General features: G+C 48.2%; 1 protein-coding gene across 12 annotated transcripts in view; it reads left to right on the forward strand.

Moving 5' to 3' along the window:
* The window catches only part of LOC121138665 (plasma membrane calcium-transporting ATPase 4), a 34,454-nt gene extending 16,106 nt beyond the window's left edge, over positions 1-18,348 (forward strand). The window contains exons 8-17 of one of the 12 annotated variants that reach the window (XM_040741314.1): positions 18-209; positions 723-936; positions 1,755-1,966; positions 3,122-3,229; positions 4,435-4,611; positions 11,360-11,428; positions 12,258-12,410; positions 14,247-14,713; positions 15,148-16,481; positions 18,050-18,348. In XM_040741314.1, coding sequence (XP_040597248.1) covers positions 18-209; positions 723-936; positions 1,755-1,966; positions 3,122-3,229; positions 4,435-4,611; positions 11,360-11,428; positions 12,258-12,410; positions 14,247-14,396 — 1,275 coding nt within the window. In that variant the 3' untranslated portion in view covers positions 14,397-14,713; positions 15,148-16,481; positions 18,050-18,348. The other 11 variants (XM_040741313.1, XM_040741315.1, XM_040741312.1 and 8 more) reach the window with 11 other exon arrangements.
* The last annotated feature ends 687 nt before the right edge of the window (positions 18,349-19,035 follow it).

Genomic DNA, 19,035 nt, shown 5'->3' on the forward strand with positions numbered 1-19,035 from the left:
TTCCTCTCCCTCCTCAGGGTATTGCAGGCACAGACGTGGCAAAGGAGGCATCAGACATCATCCTGACCGATGACAACTTCACCAGCATTGTGAAGGCAGTGATGTGGGGACGGAACGTGTACGACAGCATTTCCAAGTTCCTGCAGTTCCAGCTCACCGTCAATGTGGTAGCTGTCATAGTGGCTTTCACTGGAGCCTGCATCACTCAGGTTGGGCCGGGCTTGCATGGCCAAGATGACTTAAGGACTGAGGAGTGGGGGTAGGGGGTATAGTATACCTCCTCAGGAGTTAAGGACAGGTGTATCCCATTCCCAACCCTACTTGGACAGTTAGCTATACCAGGTTTACAGACTCCACTGTAGTGGTTTATTAATTTAACATTTTTATGTGGTGATGTCTTGCATATACAAGTAAAGCCTGTCGGAAGGTCAGAGAATGGAGCTTGCCACTAGCTAACCATAGGGGCCTTGAGGAAGTGAAGTGTACTTACGTGGGTTATCTTTGTCTTTATGAAGCAAGCTTGCTAGGCAGAGGTTATTTTCTCCTTATAGAGATGAGCCTGGAGTTATATAAATATGTCAAAGTCCCTGTGTACCTAGGTAACCAAATTCAAGGTCTGGTGGGTAGCAGGAGCTGAGCCACCTCAAGGGAGTGGTGGCGCTGGAGAGTGAGGCAGGCTTGCTTTCTGGAGCAACTTGTAAGGCCTGGTTCTTTTTCTACAGGATTCTCCATTGAAAGCAGTGCAGATGTTGTGGGTTAACCTGATCATGGACACTTTTGCTTCCCTGGCCCTGGCTACAGAGCCCCCTACCGATTCTCTGCTGAGGCGTCACCCCTACGGGCGAAACAAGCCCCTGATCTCACGTACCATGATGAAGAACATCTTGGGCCATGCAGTGTATCAGCTCACAGTCGTCTTTGTCCTTGTCTTTGCTGGTGAGCCACAATTTGGGGAGAGGGGCGGCTGTTGGGTGCCAGATCTGTTAGGGACAGAGGATGGCTGAGAGAAGAATGCAGTATGGGAGACGGTGAAGGACCGACTGACGTAATAGCAGCTTCCCCCACACGTGCTGCCTGTGTATTCCCAGCACACGGCCACAGTGCGCAGCCACAGGGATTTAAGTACCAGTGGGGCCAACTGACAGACAAGACCAGATATGTTGAGACCAGAAGCAACATTTAAGATATTTCATTAATGGGGCCTGGAGAAAGAGTTCTGCAATTAAAAGCAGTTGTTGCTTTTGCAGAGGACTCGGGACCGGCCTGAGTTGGTGGTTTACAACTGTCTGTAAATTCAGTTCCAAGGGATCTGATGCCAACTTCTGACCTTCAGCAACACCAGACACACATGGCATACAGACATACAGACAGACAAAACACTCATACACATAAAGTAAAATACATATGCCTGAAGTAATTTTTGAATGTTTTATTTTTAAAAATAAAATGTTTGGCTGGGTGGTGGTGGCACATGCCTTTAATCCTGGCAGGTGGATCTCTGTGAGTTCGAGGTCAGCCTGGTTTACAGAGTGAGTTCCAGGACAGGTTCCAAAGCTACACAGAGAAACCCTGTCTCAAAAAACCAAAATTAAATTAAGATGATCAATAGCTAGTGTAACTCAGAAGCTGACCAATTAGAATGAACTTTGTAATGTTCACAAGCCACCAGCATAGCTGTCCCAAACTGTTTCCTCTCAGCCTGAACCCTCACTGAGGCCACAGGCATCCTCTAATCCTGGCCCCGCCCCCACCAGGTGAGCAGCTGTTTGACATTGATAGCGGAAGGAAGGCGCCTCTCCATGCACCGCCCAGCCAGCACTATACCATTGTTTTCAACACCTTCGTGCTGATGCAGCTCTTCAACGAAATCAACTGCCGGAAGATCCACGGCGAGAAGAACGTCTTTGCAGGCATCTACCACAACGCCATTTTCTGCTCTGTGGTTTTAGGCACGTTCTTCTGCCAGGTGAGATTCTATCTGGAGTTGGGGTCGGAGGGCTGGGGGATGGAGGGCAGAAGCTGGGAGCCAGGATGAGGAGAGAGGGAGTTCTGGGGACCAAGGCTGTGAGTAAACACTTTGGGTTTCCTGGTTTGCTTCCATGTGCACCTTGTTCTAGAACTGGGCTCAGTCAGGTGCTCCAGGGCAAGGTAGCATGTTACCTGCAAATTTCGACTTGTAGACTACTTTCACACAGTGACTAAGAAAAGGGCCACTCGCTTCTGTCTCCTTCCCATGCCAGCACACATGGAATGTGTGTGTACGGGTAGTGCGGGCTCCTCACCCCCAAGCCCTTCCCCATCCCTGCCCTTCAGTTCTGAAGGGGCTTATGCTTGAGACTGTTGCACAGCTCACAGAGAAGAGTGATGGATTGGTGCACGCGCTGAGCTCCTGTTGCTAGGAGCTAGGGCCAAGAGCACGGTTGCCTGGGAGTGGAAAGATGACTTCCTCCCTCCTTGCTGTAGTCAGAGGGTCACCAAGGCATGTGACTACAAAGGATTATAAGCAGGCCACAGCACAAAAGACCATCTTCTGGAGCTGGAGACGTGGCTCAGCAGTAAGAGAGACCAATGTTTGAATTCCAGCTCCACATCATGTGACTCATCATCACCCATAACTCAGCTCTTCTGGCTTCTGTGACTCATGGCTGAGAGTAGAGACCCCCACACAGACACGTGTGCAGATATACACACAGACACACACATGCACACACGATTTTAAAAATAAATCTGAGAAACAAGCTGGCTTCCTCTCAGCAGAGCCCCTCCCTCCAGCCCCATCCGCCACCCCCATTCCTAGCTCTGTTCCTCTTCTGCTGTCCCTTCCCTCTGGCACCTTTTGGCCTCAGTCACAGGAAGCCTCCAACTTCCTCTGCTGCATATTAATACCGTCCCAATAGTCACAGTGACTGCATGATTCCCATTGAAGTGCTCTATAAAGATTGTGTCTGTCACCTTTCTTCACTTCTAGAGTCTTCTTCTGTTCCACAAGAGAATCAGGACTTGCCCCACTCTGGCCCTGCAGGGGGCGCTGTGGCATTGACCACCCTGTCAGTCCTGGTGGGTGGAAGGCCGACTCTGGAGATGCTTCCATCATGGCGGGCTGCCCTTTGCTCTGTTTCAGATTGTCATCGTGGAGTTCGGGGGTAAGCCCTTCAGCTGTACAAGCCTCACCCTGGAGCAGTGGTTGTGGTGTCTCTTCATAGGCATTGGAGAGCTTTTGTGGGGCCAGGTGAGTGTGGGGTGCCCTCTGCAGATCCTCAAGGCTGTAGACCGTTCCTCTCACAATGACAGGGACAAGTGGCTACAGATACCAGTGTCTCGTTCCGTCTTACCTCCCGTCCCCTTCCCTCCATCAGGGCTTCAGGCTCCTTCCGTCTTGGGGTGCGGGGGGCACTGCCTTCACTTCAGGGGGTTATGTTCAACTTAGCTTTTTTTTGAAACAGAAATAGAAATTTTGCATTAGTGGTTGAAGAGTTCAGAGTCGATGTCACTCTGCTGTAGCAGCGGTCTAACCAGGGCTATTGCGATGCTGCAGTTCAGGGTTCCCTGCCTCTTCAGTGTGGTGTGTCACCATGGCTTTCTCTGGTTGAATGCCCAGCTCCTACCTAAGATAAATCAGTACTGCACATGCGCAACAGAGGGGGAGTGACACGTAGATCAGCACAGCCTCTGGAATTTACTGGAAGGGCCTGAACCACGCTTCTCCTTTTCACAAGCTGAGTAGCCATGGGCAAGTTACCTAACCACTCCATTTATCAGGGGCCTCAACATAGGATAACAGAGTCATCACTAATTGTCACTAAGCAAAAAATATGACAGTACCTATTATAAGTACTTAGTGGGTGTCAGTATTGATTACAAGAATGCCAGCTTAGCTAAGAGTCTCATCCTTCCCATAATGCCATTCTGGCCTGGGCCATTCTTTGCAGCTCTCAAGTCTCAGCTGAGAACGCTTTAGTGCCCCTTCACAAGCTAAAGATGGGATTAAGGAAGAAGAAACTCTTAGCTAATTGTCTTCCTATTCCTTTCCCAGCCCTCAACTCCCTAAGTACAAGTGCTCTTCTCCTTCTCCCAGCGTGGTTTGCCCCAGCCCTACGTCCTCCCTCTGTGCCAGCTCGGTGGTTTGTGTTGTCTCAAAAGACAAGGATCCCACTGGGAAGGAAGAACCAAACCGAGACAGAGTGAGTGTAGGAAGGCCCATGCTGAGAGATGATGGGAATTGATTTCCCTTCTGTGTGTCCGTGAACACCAGCACCTTCCTAAGAGCCGGCAGTTAGAACAACTGGTTAATCTTCTGGGCAGTTTGGTGCTTGTTGGTGCTGTCCTGGTGGGAAAGGCGTAGGCAGAGGAGCCCGCAAAGGGCCTGGACCAGGCCAGCTAATGTCTCTTCTTCTCCAATTTGGCTGTTGCCCTCTTTGCTGCGACTGCTCTCAGGTGATCTCTGCCATTCCTACCGAGTCTCTGAAGTTCCTGAAGGAGGTTGGACATGGCGCTGACGAGGAGGAGATCACCAAGGATGCTGAGGGAATGGAAGAGATTGATCTTGCTGAGATGGAGCTGCGCAGAGGCCAGATCCTCTGGTTCCGTGGCCTGCACCGGATTCAGACTCAGGTACTCTGTAGTGACTTGTCCTTACCCTGGGAGAAGAGATCTCCCCATCCTGGGAAGGGGTAGGAAAGGGGCGATTCCCAGCAGCCAGCAAGCACCCTTACCCCCATCCTAAGGCTCACTGCTCCTTAGCTTCAAGGTCAGTAAGGCCAGAGGTCTCTGTGGAACTGCTCTGGGAGGTAACAGACTGGACTGTGGGTCACTATTCATTCATAGCTGTGGTTGGCCCTACAGCCCACCCATCAAGTCTGTCAGTGGAGCTGTCTTCCCACATGAGGTCTGTTCCAACACCAGTCTTGACCCCACGAGAGGGACTGTGTAGTCCTTCCCTGGCCCCAAAGAAGGAAAAGAGACCCTATTTTTATAAAATTGAATGATAGTGGGCTTCCCTGAGTCACTTGGTATGACCTTCTTGTAGCTGTTGTGATAAAAGCTGTTATCTGGGGAGGTCTTTGTTAAAGACTCACCAGCCTACATTTTCCTAGTTTGATGTAAGGCCTCTCTGGGAAACCTGGTGATTAAGTTGTTATCTTTGGAAAGGCTCAGACTTGCTTCCTAAAGAGGAAGAGACTGTCCTTTCTCCTTTCCCTTCTTGTGATTTCTGACATGGAGTACCAGTGAGTCCCCGCTTGTAGCCCTGACAGTAACTCTTTTTTTTCTCCACTTTCCTTGCATGACTACCTCTGGGTGAGTGGGCTAGCCTTAGCATTGACAGTGCTTTTCCTCTGCTCCACCCCTCAACCCTTTCCTGTTTAAGTCCCAAGATTCCTGAACAAACCATCAGTTCCAAGATCTTGAGGGGACTCTCCAGAGCAAGGCCTCTTTCCTCCTCCTCCTTGGCTAGAGATCCCCAAATATTTCATTTTCAAAAAACTGGCCTTCCACTGATTTAGAAAATTGCGCTCCCCCCTGTTTTGGTGTGCAGGGAAGATAAATGAATGCACACTCAAAACTGTGTACCCCGTTCTTCCCTGAGCAACATGCCAGGTAGAAAAGGGGGCAAGACACAGGTGGGGAACTCTGGCTCCTTTCCTCTCTCTGACAGGAAGGGAATCAACCTGTGACCTGCAGACGGCCTCACGCCCCTTCCACTGAGCCCCTTGGGTGACTGTAGATCTTAGCGCCTTGACTCCTCCCCCAGAGCCCCCGCTGCTGTCCTTTGGGTCTGCTCTTTCCAAACAACCTCTTTGCTTTTCTTCCCTTTAGGATCACCCACCTCCTCTTCTACTGTGTGATTGTTTTATTTTTTCCCTAGCCAGGATCCCTCCTTCCAGAGCCTCCTAGCTCCTCGTCAGTCTTCCTCTGGGGAGCTGAGATTCATGGACCTTCCCCCCCCACACTGCCAGTGTCCATTCCCACACTCCTCTGTTTGACCTCACTGCACATGTAGCTTTAGACATCCTTCTTTCCCTGCTAGAACATAAGGTAGCTGGGTCAGAATGACCTTAAAACCTCAACTGGAGATCAAGCTTGGTGGTACATGTCTATATTCTCAGCACTCAGGAAGATGAGGGTTCCTAGTTGCAGGCCAGCCTGGGCTATATATAGCTAGATCCTACCTCCAAGACAGAGAAGCAAAAGCCTAAACTTGGGCTCCAAAGGCAGCCTATTAAAGACTGCAATTGACGAGTTGAGGTCAGCCTGGTCTGTAGAGTCCCAGGATGGGCTTCAAAGCTACAGAGAAATCCTGTCTCAAAAAACAAAAAACAAACAACAACAAAAAAGCACCATTGGCAAGATCCATCCGTACCATTGTAATTGGCACCTGACTGGTGGTGCCAAGGCGGTGTTGAGTGCACCTTCCATGTCTGAGTCCTCCCACCCCATCAACTGCTCAGCCTCAGGGTCCTAGCAAAACCCTTATTGTCGTGGCTGTAATTTCCCTTTTCCTGGTTCTAGGCGGTTCTTCCCTTTCCCTTCCCCCTTTAGTTTAGGGGAGGTAAAAGCAGTAGAAAGCAAGTATTTGAAGAATTAAAGGGCTGCACTCTTAGAACAGTAATGTGGAGTGCAATGTCATTGTGGAAGTTGGACCTTGTAACAGCTTCTACTGTCTTCATGGGCTGCAACCTTCCCAAGGGCAGCCCTCACCTACAGCCATAGCCCCCAGTCCACTGAAACAGAAGAGCACATAAATGAGAGAAGGGTGGTGTTTTAACCTTGGTCTCTACCTGGAGGTTCCCCCAAGCGTTGTATGGCCTACCTGGAGGCTTGCTACACAAAAGAGGCCTAAGCCTCATCTTCTGGGAGTCAGTGGCAGGAAAAAGACAGTGCCTTTCCTGTCCTCCTGGGCCGTTGCTAAGGGGAATCGCAAAGGATCTCAGAAGGATAAACAATCCCCTTTCTATTTGTTCCTTATGACTTAGGGGTCAAAGAAAAGGATAATAGATTGATTAAGACCCCAGATCACAGTCACAGTGGGAAATTGATGTTATTAATTGCCTCTGTCCTTGAGGTTGAGCAAGCTGAAAGCCAGAGACCTGCTCTGGTCGGCAGGAAGACTTTGAGAGTTGTAGCTTCCAGGCGCCACCAGCCACTGGGGTGCCAGTTCTCAGGAAACTGGTGACCTCTTGTCAGCAGGTCTGCCAGGGAAGGTCTCCAGTTCTTACGTAATGCAATGAGTAGAATTCTAATAGGCCACCTGAACTCCACTCTTGACAAACACCTCATCCAAACTAAGCAGCTCAGTCTAGCAGTCTTCCACCATGGCCGCCCGGGTGTTGTTTTCCTGGAAATTGTGTAAAAATAACTGGTTGACTTAGTTGGGTTTGAGGCTCCTGAGCCTTAAATTTCACTAATATAGACTTTTCTTCCAGTATGCCAGTTTGTCTGCCTCATCTTCAAGAGTACAGGTCAAATGGTGAATGAGCTACTTACTGCCTAGCTGTTAGTGGTGGGGAGACATTCCTTTACATTTTAAAAGCCTTTCGACACATGTCCATCGTAGGCTACAGAGGAAACAAAAGTGAATCGTAGCTGGATGTTTGAAAATCCATAGCAAATTGTTCCTTAAATGAAGTCTGATGTGCAATTAAGGCCCTCCACAACCCCATCCTCACCGGCTGCTCTGGGTTTGAGGGAATCTCTCTTGCTTTCCATCCCCCGCCCCCCACCCTCCTGATCCTGCCTTCCTCTTCCTCCCTCCTCTCTACCTGTGGAGCAAAGCTGTCTCACGCTCTGATTCTTTGCAGATTGAAGTAACTAACACACGCTCTGATTCTTTGCAGATTGAAGTAACTAACACACGCTCTGATTCTTTGCAGATTGAAGTAACTAACACACGCTCTGATTCTTTGCAGATTGAAGTAACTAACACATTCCAGACGGGATCCTCTTTTAAGGGAGTCCTAAAGCTACAGAACATGAGCCAGCACCTTGATGTAAACCTGGTTCCTAGCTCCTATAACTGCAGTTGCACCAGTCAAATCTCCCCCTTCCTACGTTACAGCTCCTCCTATGGGCAGTGAGTGAGAGTCTGTTCAATGCATGATTTGCTAAGGCGACCACAAGAGAGCACGTGGCATCTACCTTAACCAGCCGTGGTTACTTATCCTTTACATTTGTTTTCCCCTTTGAGCTTTTGACTTAAAGGAAGAAAAGACAAAAAAAAAAAACCAAAACAAAACAAAAAAAATTTCCCAACCCTGGTTAAAACCAGGCTGTATGACCTTTCATTTGATTGTTTTGTTTCGTTGTGTTTTTCGAGACAGGGTTTCTCTGTGTAGCTTTGGAGGCTGTCTTGGAACTCGACTCTGTGGACCAGGCTGGTCTCGAACTCACAGAGACCCACCTGCCTCTGCCTCCCGAGTGCTGGGATTAAAGGCGTGTGCCACCAACACCCGGGCTCATTTGATTTTTTTTAATGTTGGAAAGTTATTAACCTTAATAACTATCTTAAAGACAATTTTAAAATAACTTTTAAAGCCCTGTTTTCTGACTGTCCCTCTGTATTGCTTGCTGCTTATTTTCTTGAGTTGTTTTGCTTTGCTGTGTCTTGCCTCTCCAACTCTCCTGAGTCTAAAGTCGCCTCTTTAGATAAAGGTCAGTCCCCTGAAGACCTAGGAAGTCTCTTTACCAGGGGTGAGGGAGCCGCTGCCCACGGGTAAACCAGGACCTGTCCTGATGGAGATGATACTGAACTTGTTCAATAATTGCAGTCCTTTTGGCTACCACTGCACTGTTAGCTGGCAGCAAGACTGGAGAGCGGAAGTTAGTTCAACCTGTATTGTCTCACCTAATAGAACTGTATGTAGTTCAAGAACCAATTCATTCACAATGTAGGAGAAATGTAACTTCTCTGACCCATGTGGTGGTGTGTGTCACCCCAGCACCCCAGATTGTTGACCGCTTGCTAATGCCTTCCTCTTTCTGGTCCTGTACCTTCCCTGAATTGGGAGCAGAGGGAGGCAGTCACTACGGTGAGCGAAGGTCCTCCACTGTCACATCCTATGGACTTTAGATACTCGAGTGCCAAGTCCATCCCTCCCCACAGCCAGCCCTAGGTTGCATTGCCTGTGGTTCACATGGCTGTGAAGCAGGTTTTCCAAGCTTGAGCTTCCTTTTGCCTTTTAGCTCCCCATAGAAGACCAGGTCTGAGTTGGAAATAAGGGTGTAGGTGCCAGTGATATCTGCTGTTTCTTCAAGGCCCAAAGGCAGGCAAAGTACAAAGAAACCTCTCCCTCTGGTCCTTCCACATTTCCTCACTTAATCTCTTTTCTCTCTACATTCATTCCTGCTTAGTCATTCACTTCTCTGGTAGAAAGGGCCAGTGCTGGCTGCCCCAGAGACTTGATGGCAGAAGACAGAGACCAAGGGGTCCAGAGGAGCTGGTAGACCCCATGCCCTGAGCCCCCAAAAGTTCAGACCAAAGGAGACAGACCACACCTGCTTTCTCTAGCTTGCCCATTCCAGAGAAGTTAAAATGACTTCAGCTGTGCATCAGATCTCCCTGAGGCCCCTCGGGCTTCCATCCAGAAGGAAGACCTAGACTTCTCTACCCCTAGCCTATGAATAGGGAGTAGAAGAGTACAGTATTCCCATGGAGAAATCGTGCTCTGAGCTCCAAAGTATGCTCCACACTCACCCGTGTTTCAGCCTACTTTGGGCTTCTGCCTCACGAAGGAATTACCCCTCAGTCAGCCCCCCGGGAAGCATTTCCCCGAGGTTTTGAAAAATGATGTGAAGAGGAAAGCTTCGGGTGCATAAGTGAGGGATGTGCGAAGCTCCGATAGCCCTCCCTTGTTCCCACCTCAGACCCTGTGGCACAGAAGATGCCAGCCCTGCATCAGGTGGTGACACACCGTGTGGCTGTCCGTCAGCACATGTTCTCTGAGTCAGTGTTGGAGTCGAGCATTCCCGCATAGCCCCATGCCTCTATCGCTCACCCTTTCCCTCACCCCCTGGGCCAGGGGCCCTGACTCCAAGCTTGAGCTCCCTTACAGGTAGCTGGTTCCCCTGGTCTCCAGAAGTCCTGAACTCTAACTGAATGATTGTTCTTTGCTTCCCCCAAAGGTTTCCTTTTTTTCCCAGCTGTTCATCCCTCTTCACTTGTATCTCCTTCATTTGTTTACCCTTAAGAGTGTTATTAATTGCCCCCACAGGGGAAAGGAAAAGTCATAAAACAGGCTCAGACCCTCTGACCCTAACTTTCACAAATCAACTCCTTTTATAATGGACTTCACATAAAATTGTTGCAGTGAAGTGTCCAGTTGCTTAAAAATGAAAGGAAAAAACCCTAGAAGCAACAAATTTAAAAATCACTGGATAATAAACTAGAGGCATAAAGGTCCCTGCCCTCCTATATGACTCTGTAAAGATGACAATAGAAGATAAAAATACTGCTACAATACCTACCAAAGAGAGGTAGTTTTCGACCTATCCCTTGGTCAGACTATTTATACCAGGGCTAAGGGAGAGGGTATTGAGTTAAAGCTCGCTTAACCTAACTTGTCTTTCTCATATATTTCAAGTATAGATTACAGAAAACTTAGGACCACACAGAAGTTAGAGGTAGGCTCCACTCTGCCCCATCTCGCACAGATCTGAGCAGGGCAACCAGCCTGGTGAAATTAGCCAGCGGATAGAAAGTGGCAAGTGGCCCTCACTGTCACTCCACCAGGTCCCTGACGCCTTTACACGTCTGTATGCTGCTGTGTTGAACTGACTGTAGAGTGGCAGAGTCCCTTGCCTTCTAAGCTCTGAACGCTCAGTCATGGGTGACTCTGTAGGCTATAGAGGAGAGAGAGCCACAGTTCTGATGGTGAGGCTGCCATAGGCAACGTCTTTGCAGGATCTTAAAGTGGTGAGAAGTCCTGGGACAGAAAACCCAGCTGGTTTATTTGGCTAACTGTGTGTGCTCCACACTCTTGCTTCTTCTCCAGGGATATATATTTTTTATTTAAACAGCAGAAGACTAAAAGAGACTCTTAAACCACCACCCATTACTACTTAACCTTCTCCCAACCTTAACAATTTCTGCATCCCCCTCGTTTCTTTTATGAGGGAGACTGTATCTGAACCAGAGTAGGACTGACCACTTCCCCCAACAACAACAAAAATCCTAACAAGTTGATGCTCTGATTAAGCAAAAGCTTCCCCAGGGATTTATTGCAATTGGTCTTCTCTGGGCTCCTGACAGCTTGAGTCCCTTCTTCTATGTGGTAAAATGAAGACTGACAGGGCAGTGTGTTTGCTTGTCTACCCAGGGACACTGCAAAGTGTCTCCTTTCTTCATTCTTTTCAACTGTCCTGTCAGAGAAGTCAGTCATTGGTAACCGGCTTCCTGGATCAAGTTTCTCTCCTGGTCATCGCTTCTTCACACAAGGTCATATTCTCTGCCTAATATGCACATGGCTGGGCAACAGCATGAATTTACACGTTGGGTTTGGGCAACATGGCTGTGGATCAGACATGGATGTACACTTGAATGGTGAACCCTGAACCTTCTTCCGTAGGCAGGGCAAGGCTTCTTTTGACACCCTGTGCTTTATCTGCGTCTTCTAGAAGAGGGTATGGAGAGGAGGAACTCTGCTTTTGAGGGGAAGAGACACAGTGGAGGTTGTGGGGGTACAAACATGTGCATGTCTTCTGACTGAACAGTTGGGGACTTAATTTCCTGCATGCTGCGGAATGAAGATTGATTTGTGTGCCTGGCTGTGCAGTACCCACGGTCACTTGTCACCCAGTGTTTATTGTGTGCAGATTGGTGAATGTCGGCTCTTTGATGGGGTTTAACAGATAACAAAGCCGCAGTGTGCAATTCTCCCATCCCACACTCACAAAAGGTTTGGCTTCAACACAGAAACCCACCTGTGTGGATTGTCTGTTAATGTAACCTAGTTCCAACACGCTGGCCTCTATCAAAAGATCTAATGAGTCTCTTGGTTTGATTTCATTTTCAGAGTGGATTGTTTGGGAATGCTGTTTGCTTTGTGCTACTTTTTTGAATGCACCCTTTGAAATGCCCTCCTGTCTGCCTCACTCACTCACACCTTGTGCTTGAGATTTGAGGCGTGTGGTGGTTTGGGTTGTTGAGCCATTGTGTTTCATAGTTGGGGTTTTGTTACTTTCCTTAAACCACTCATTTTTCTTGTTCTGCTTGCTAATTCTCACTTCCCTGTCTTCTCATCCTCTTTCTTGTTCACCTGGTATAGATCAAAGTGGTCAGAGTGCTCCATAATTTCCATAAACCCAGGAACGAACTCTCCATCCACCAATTCATGACCCAGCCTGAATACAACGCAGATAATGAGTCTCCACAGACATTCCAGGATGATCAAGAGGGAGATCCTGAATCGGCTCCTAAGGTGGGGGACTAGGGTGCTCCTGTTATATAGTGAGGCCACTCCATATGACAACAGAAACAACAGTGCCATGGATTGCAACCAAGTGCAAATCGTTGCCTCCCAATCCAACAGCCCTCTGCAAAGCCTGGAGACATCAGTTTGAACTCCCATTCTCCCGATTCCAGTCCCTGCTTGCCCTATTGTTTGTTTGTTTGTTTGTTTATTATTTAAGACCTTTATTAACAGGTGCTTACAGTTTGTTGACTTTTTTTGAAAATATCAAGTTGTAAACTTTTATTACAAATTAAAAACGAAGTTCTTTAAAATCTCAACTTGCCAGCTCCCACTTCCCCCACTCCCCACCGTGTTCCCAATCTGTTCAGGAGATCTTGCCTCATTCCTCTTCTCTGGAGTACCATGCATATCTCTCTTAGGTTCTTTCCTGTTTCCCAGACTCTCTGTCAGTGGAATTGCAGACTGGCACTCCCCTGATCTATGTCTGAAATCCATATATGAGTTAGTACATACCATGTGTGTCTTTTTGTGACTGGGTTACCTCACTCAGGATGTTCTAGTGCCATCCATTTGCCTGCGAGTTTCAAGATTCCATTGTTTTATTCTGCTGAGTAGTACTTCATTGTGTAAATGTACCAGTGGGAGCTGGGAAGAAGAGAGGGGGAGAAGAGGAGGAGAGAGTAGGTCATGGAGGAACAGGAAGGTTGAGTGGGGGTATAATAGGGGAGAACAGGCTGAGAAATACCATAATAGAGGGAGTCATAGGTTTGAAGAGAGATCTGACACCAGTGAGACCTCTAGTGATCTAAAGGGATGACACCAACTGGCAAGCTAAGCAATAGTGGAGAGACTTCCTTAAATGCCCATCTCTGATAATGAACTTGACGACTACCTTATATGCCATCCTAGAACCTTCATCCAGTGACTGATGGAAGCAGAGGCAGATACCCACAGCTAAACCCTGAACTGAACCCCTGGAACCCAGTGACAGAGAGGAGTGATGAGCAAATGGGCAAAGAATGGGCTGGCAAAACCAGCAGAGACAGCTGATCTGGACAAGGGGGAGCTCTTGAACCCCAGACCGACAGCTGAGAGTCAGTGAGGAGGACTGGGCAACCCACAGGGCCCTGGGCAGTAGATCAGTGTTTATCCCTGGCATACAAACAGACTTCTGTGTCCATAACACAAAGAGGGATGCTCTCTCAGCCTGAACTCTTAGGGGAGGGCCTGGACCCTGCCCTGAGCGAAATGACAGACTCTGGATATCCCCTATGTGGAAGGAAGTAAGGATAGGGTGGGAGGCTGGGGGGCACGGTGGGAGGTACAGGAGGATGGGAGGGAGAGGGAACTGGGATTGACAAGTGAAGCAAGCAAGCTATTTAAAATTGAAGTAATAATAAAATCTTAACTTGACCAGATATAAAACAATTTAAAAACTATTAAAGGTATATTGAGAAAAACAAGACCTTTAAATAAAAATACGTTTGTCATTACTAAAAAGAGACATCTTTACGTAAAAATAATAAAAACCACATGCTGCATAGATAATGCAGATAGTTCTAGTGTATCTGGAATTTCATATTCCTTCATGTTGGATGACCAAACCGGATGATGGTAGAGATGGTAGGCAGGCATTTATTCAGCCCCGCCCTGCTCAGCCTCGGGAGCCGACGAATTCTCAGAGGGTGGATCGGCTGCTTTTGTCTCTGTCATCTTGTGGTTAGTGTGCTCTGGGCGTCTGCATCGGTAATTGAAGTTGCGGCGATACCGACGTTGAGGTGGCTGCTGACCCTGGTCTCATCTCCTTTATTTCCTTGTTCTCTTCATTGCCTTCTTCTCTAGGCTCTCTTTGGCGAGGTGGGCCCCTGCGGAATCGTGGTCTGTAACCCCGATACATACTGTCTCACTGGTCTACCTTGCTCTCCTGCACCCTGGCTGTCAGCACCCTCCATCGGTTCTCCTTGCACAGGAGGGGTGGAACAGTATGGCTGACGCCCATAGGGTCTCCGCAAGTAGTAAGGTGGGAACCTTCGCCTGCGCTAGGGCCGGCGTTGTTGGGCTTGGCCTTCAGGAGCAAGCACTCTCCGATTCCTCCTTCTTTTCCCACTCTTACTATTCTGGTAATTTTGCTGGTAATTGCGTGGAGGACCCCTACGACGTGGATAGCGTCTATAATGGTTACGGTCTGCTGCGTATTTACTGCCTTGAACTGGAACTCCACCAGGACCTGTAACATTTGCTGCCTCCGTACCCTTTTCTCCTTCAACAACATCAGACTCCGCAGTCTCTCCATCTCCTACACTGCGAAGGTACGTCCTGGGGTTGTTATTCTTTATGGCAGTCTGGTGTACAAATACATCTTCCTTGGTGTCATTCCTGTTGATGAAACCGTATCCGTTCCTTATATTGAACCATTTTACTGCTCCCAAAACCTTCCTTGCAATGACCTTGTCCCCGCCAGCGGGTGCCGCCCATATGAGGCCGCCCGTGCTGCCACTACCCGCACCACTGCCCATGGAGCTGGGCTAGGTGTAGGCGGCCCTGAGGGCGGCTGCTGGGTCTAGGCCTCCCTGCTCATGGTTGCCGTGGTGATGACTGGGGCTGGCCCAAAGGCTGCGGCTCCTCCCGGTGGTGACTAGGCCGGCCATGGCAGTGAGGCTTTCAGGGTTCTCTGGGGTCCTCGCTCCACCCCTGCTACCAATCGAACTCTCCCTATTTCTTTTATCATTTATCCTGCCCATAGGGTGATGATGGGACTTGTCACTGTTATGTCAGCTGCTCCTAAGTGTGTAAGAACCCCCACCTGGTCATGAAGAAACAAGAACACAGACTACAAGGATTCGGTCAAACCCTGGGCAGGTAATGGTAGATCTGCTCCTTAGGTATACCAGTTGTCATTTTTAAAGAAATGATGACATTCGTCCTGGCATCACCCAACCCAGTCTCCACAGTGTTCCCACATGTATCACCACTTCCTGACCTGAAGATTTTATGAGTTTCTGCCATTTACGAGGTAAGTTGTGGGCTCAGGGACAGACAAATGCCCCGTGTTTGTATTTCAGTAGACTGATTATTCTTAGAACATTTTTTCCTACTTTGAAAATGTATATACTAAGGCTGCTAGCCTTCAGTCTGACCTCCCCAAGGTTCTTTGGTTCTTATATGACCCTTATCATCCTTCCTCTTACTTTTCTTTTGAAGTTGTGGTAATTAAGAGAATGGAAAGGACATGTAAAAATCGAGCCGACTTTGGCCCCAATAGAACCTTTCATTTTGTTCTAGAGGCAGGCAGAGTTCTTTGCTAAAATGTTTTTGGTTTTTTTTTTTTTGGAGCAAATGAACTGGTGAAATATTTCCCTATTCTCACCAGGTCAGTTCCAACTTCTGAATGTCCATCTGTCTTCTTGGGTGTGTCTGGGTTTTTAAGTGCCAGGGAAATCAGCCATGACCATGACGCTTGCATATGTATAATGTATAGTTTTTACCATAGGCCTGAGCTTCCTCCTTGCCTAAGGTGGTAGCAAAAGAATGAATGGGACATGACCCTGTCTCCTAGCTGGGTGAGGAGTTTCAGGACCAACTTGGAGCAGGCCTAGGAGCAGAAATCACTGAAGCAGACTATTTTCAAGGGTATTTGCCAAGGAGCTGATTATTGGGGAAATGAGTATTAAGGAGCCTTGGGAAGGGCTAAAGAACCAATCCATCGGATCTGAGGAACCTCCCCACAGCTGGGCGCCCGAGTACCAGCTTTGACATTCTCTTCACTTTACTCATTCTAAGTTTTGTTGTCTCCCACATTTTCCACCTCCAAGGAGGCCCCCAACTTTTGCAAATATTCCAGTGTTGAAAATACACATCCAAAAGAGGAGGCTTCCTGACAGTGTTCTGTCAAGGAGCAAAGGGCCCTCCCCGGAAAGCTGCTGCCTCCTCTCTCCTCGCTTCCACACACCCTCCTCCAGCCTTCAGCGCCGAGCATCTCCACTGCTACCCAGGAAAGCCCGTGCCTTTTCACCTGGAACACTGCCCGACACCTCCTCTGCCCACCCACCTCTCAGGAGCTGGGAACATCACCAAAAGGTGAGTAACTATGACAAAAGTTGATGACAGTTTCCCCTAAATGGTGCTTTGGATTTGAAAGAGGTCTGGTGGGGAGAAAGAGAACGTATCCTAGAGCTGTCTTTTGATAAACCTAGGAAAATGGGTAAGAACCCACAGTGGTGAGGGAACCACTGGAAGAGGCTTCTCGACTGTCAGGACATGGATGTGTGCTGCCATGGAGGAGTGCCAGGCTTGTTGGTAACCAGGGTGAGGGCCAGTTGGACTTCTGTTCTGAAGGAGTTAGCTGGCAGTGTTGTCAGTGAGTCTCTTCTGGTCAGCAAGGGAACTCTGACGTGGGACTTACATTTCTTTATGCTTACTGCACTCCCTCTTTCCCCTAGAGTGGTCCCATTAGTGAGTTTTTGTGCATGAATCTGAGTTGAGACACCTTCCTATTTTGTATAATACAGCAGACTGAGCTCCAAATTGGAAAAGACAAATACAGCAATGGTTGCTTCTAGCTCTGTCTGGCAGTCTGAGGACCAGGTCCTTCTCAACAGCCCTTCACTGTCCTTTAAAGTGCTTCTCCCATCCCAAAAGATGTAAGAGAGACCAGCTAGACTCCCTCTGGGCACACGTGGATTCCTCAGGTTTGGAATTCTGTTTTCCTTCAAGCTTTAGGGGAGAGTTACACAGATCAATCAGAGTGATTACCTCACTACTGAAAATCCAGAGGGGTATGCAAGCTTGAATATGCCTGGATCCTCTCCTGTATCCTTCCCTTTCTCCCCATCCCTCGCCTTACCTCTACTGTGGTACCATTGCAGTCCGCACATTCAGCCACCTTCTACGTCTGGGGTCCACCCATGGCACCAGTGGGGGTGGGCAGTTACAATGCCAGCTGCTCTGAAGCCATCCCAGCCTCCTCCTCAGTAGACCAGACACCCTCCCTCCCCTCCATTCAGCTCAGAGCCAGAACGTTTGCCTTCTCAGCTCTGCAGTTAGGTCTGCTATCCCCTTTCTTCTTCTGTTTGGGAGAGGCAAAGGGAGGTGAGCTCCCTGCAACTGAATCGGCCTTTGGTTCATGTTTTCTCCCCATGTGTATATATGCCATATGTAAATATGCCATATATGTGTCAACAAATGGATCTATGCCATCTTTTCTAATCGGCATGCAGATAGGAATTTTGAGTTTCTTCTCAGTAACTAGTATGATGAGCACTGGTATTTTTGTACAAAAGGAAAAAACAGAAAATGGACTGCTGTAGTCTGCATGGCAGACATGATGATAGCAAAGCAATGCATATCTTAGCGTGTGTTGTCATAGTTTGCAGTTCATCTTAACAGTGCACCCAGTCTGTATTTGCATTGACATTATTTAAGCTCTATGTATAGTTCTTTGCCTATATTTATATGGTTCTTGGGGGGTGCTATAAACTGACAAATCTGTAATTCAAATGCATTGTCTCACTGACATGGGAAGACGAGTTTTAAAAGGGGTAATTTTTTTTTTTTGGTACCAATAAAGCTTTTTGCTGATGAGCAGAAACCAATGCCATGCACTGAGAATAAAAACCCGTGCCCACTTGTAATGTTCTGTGTTTCAGGTGTCTCCACTTTAGGGTCTCACCCCTGGACCTGTGGGGGCTGAGGAGCAAACACAGCGCCCAAGCTTGTCCCTTCCTGTGACATGCTTCCTTCAGGGCCACAGCCCTGGGGACCAGCCTCATGCCTTGAAGAACTAGTTTTTCTGTACACTCCACAGCTGGAGCTGGGTAGAGCTTGTGATCCAGGTCCAGGAAAGCTGGGGCCCTGGGAAGGATAAGCAAGAGGACACCTCCCCCCTCCCTGTCCCCTCCTCCTCCTCACCTTCCATCCTCCTTTTCTTAAAATGCCTTTCGACAAAGTTAGTCCCCATTATAGTAACTGCTTTTCCTACAGACATTCTCTACCGCCCACTACTTCTTCCCATAGCTGTTTTTGTTTTTAATGTTCCGTTCATTACATTTGGGCATCATGGCTGGTGTTCCTCTCCAATTTCTGATCAGAGAAGATAAGTCATTTACCTTCTGGACTGTCATATCTCTCAGATGACTCCTTGTAGCTCACACTCAGATGTACAACCAAGTTCTCTGTTCCCTTCTAAGTCACCCCTCTAGAAATAACCCTTTCTCTTTGCCAGGATTCCTTAAGAAAAGTATGTTGGCCGGGCGGTGGTGGTGCACGCCTTTAATCCCAGCACTCGGGAGGCAGAGGCAGGCGGGTCTCTGTGAGTTCGAGGCTGGGATGGACCGACAGCCTCCAAAACAATACAGAGAAACCCTGTCTCGTAAAACCAAAAAAAAAAAAAAAAAAAAAAAGAAAAGAAAAGTATGTTGGTGAAGGTCAGCCAGGTGGTCTCTTGGTCTCTCTGAAGGTGCTGACTGAAAAGCAGGGACCAGCCTGGATGGAAAAAACTCTTTCAGGCTACGTCTTTAAAGAAATGTTTTTTGATGTGTATGAGTGTTTTACCTGCATGTATGTTTGTGCTCCTCATACCTGGTGCCCAAGGAGGTCAGAAGATGTCTTTGAATACCCTGGAACTAGGATGTTT

Source organism: Mesocricetus auratus, unplaced genomic scaffold, assembly GCF_017639785.1.
Source record: "Mesocricetus auratus isolate SY011 unplaced genomic scaffold, BCM_Maur_2.0 contig_6311_pilon_obj, whole genome shotgun sequence".
NCBI classification, from domain to species: domain Eukaryota; kingdom Metazoa; phylum Chordata; class Mammalia; order Rodentia; family Cricetidae; genus Mesocricetus; species Mesocricetus auratus.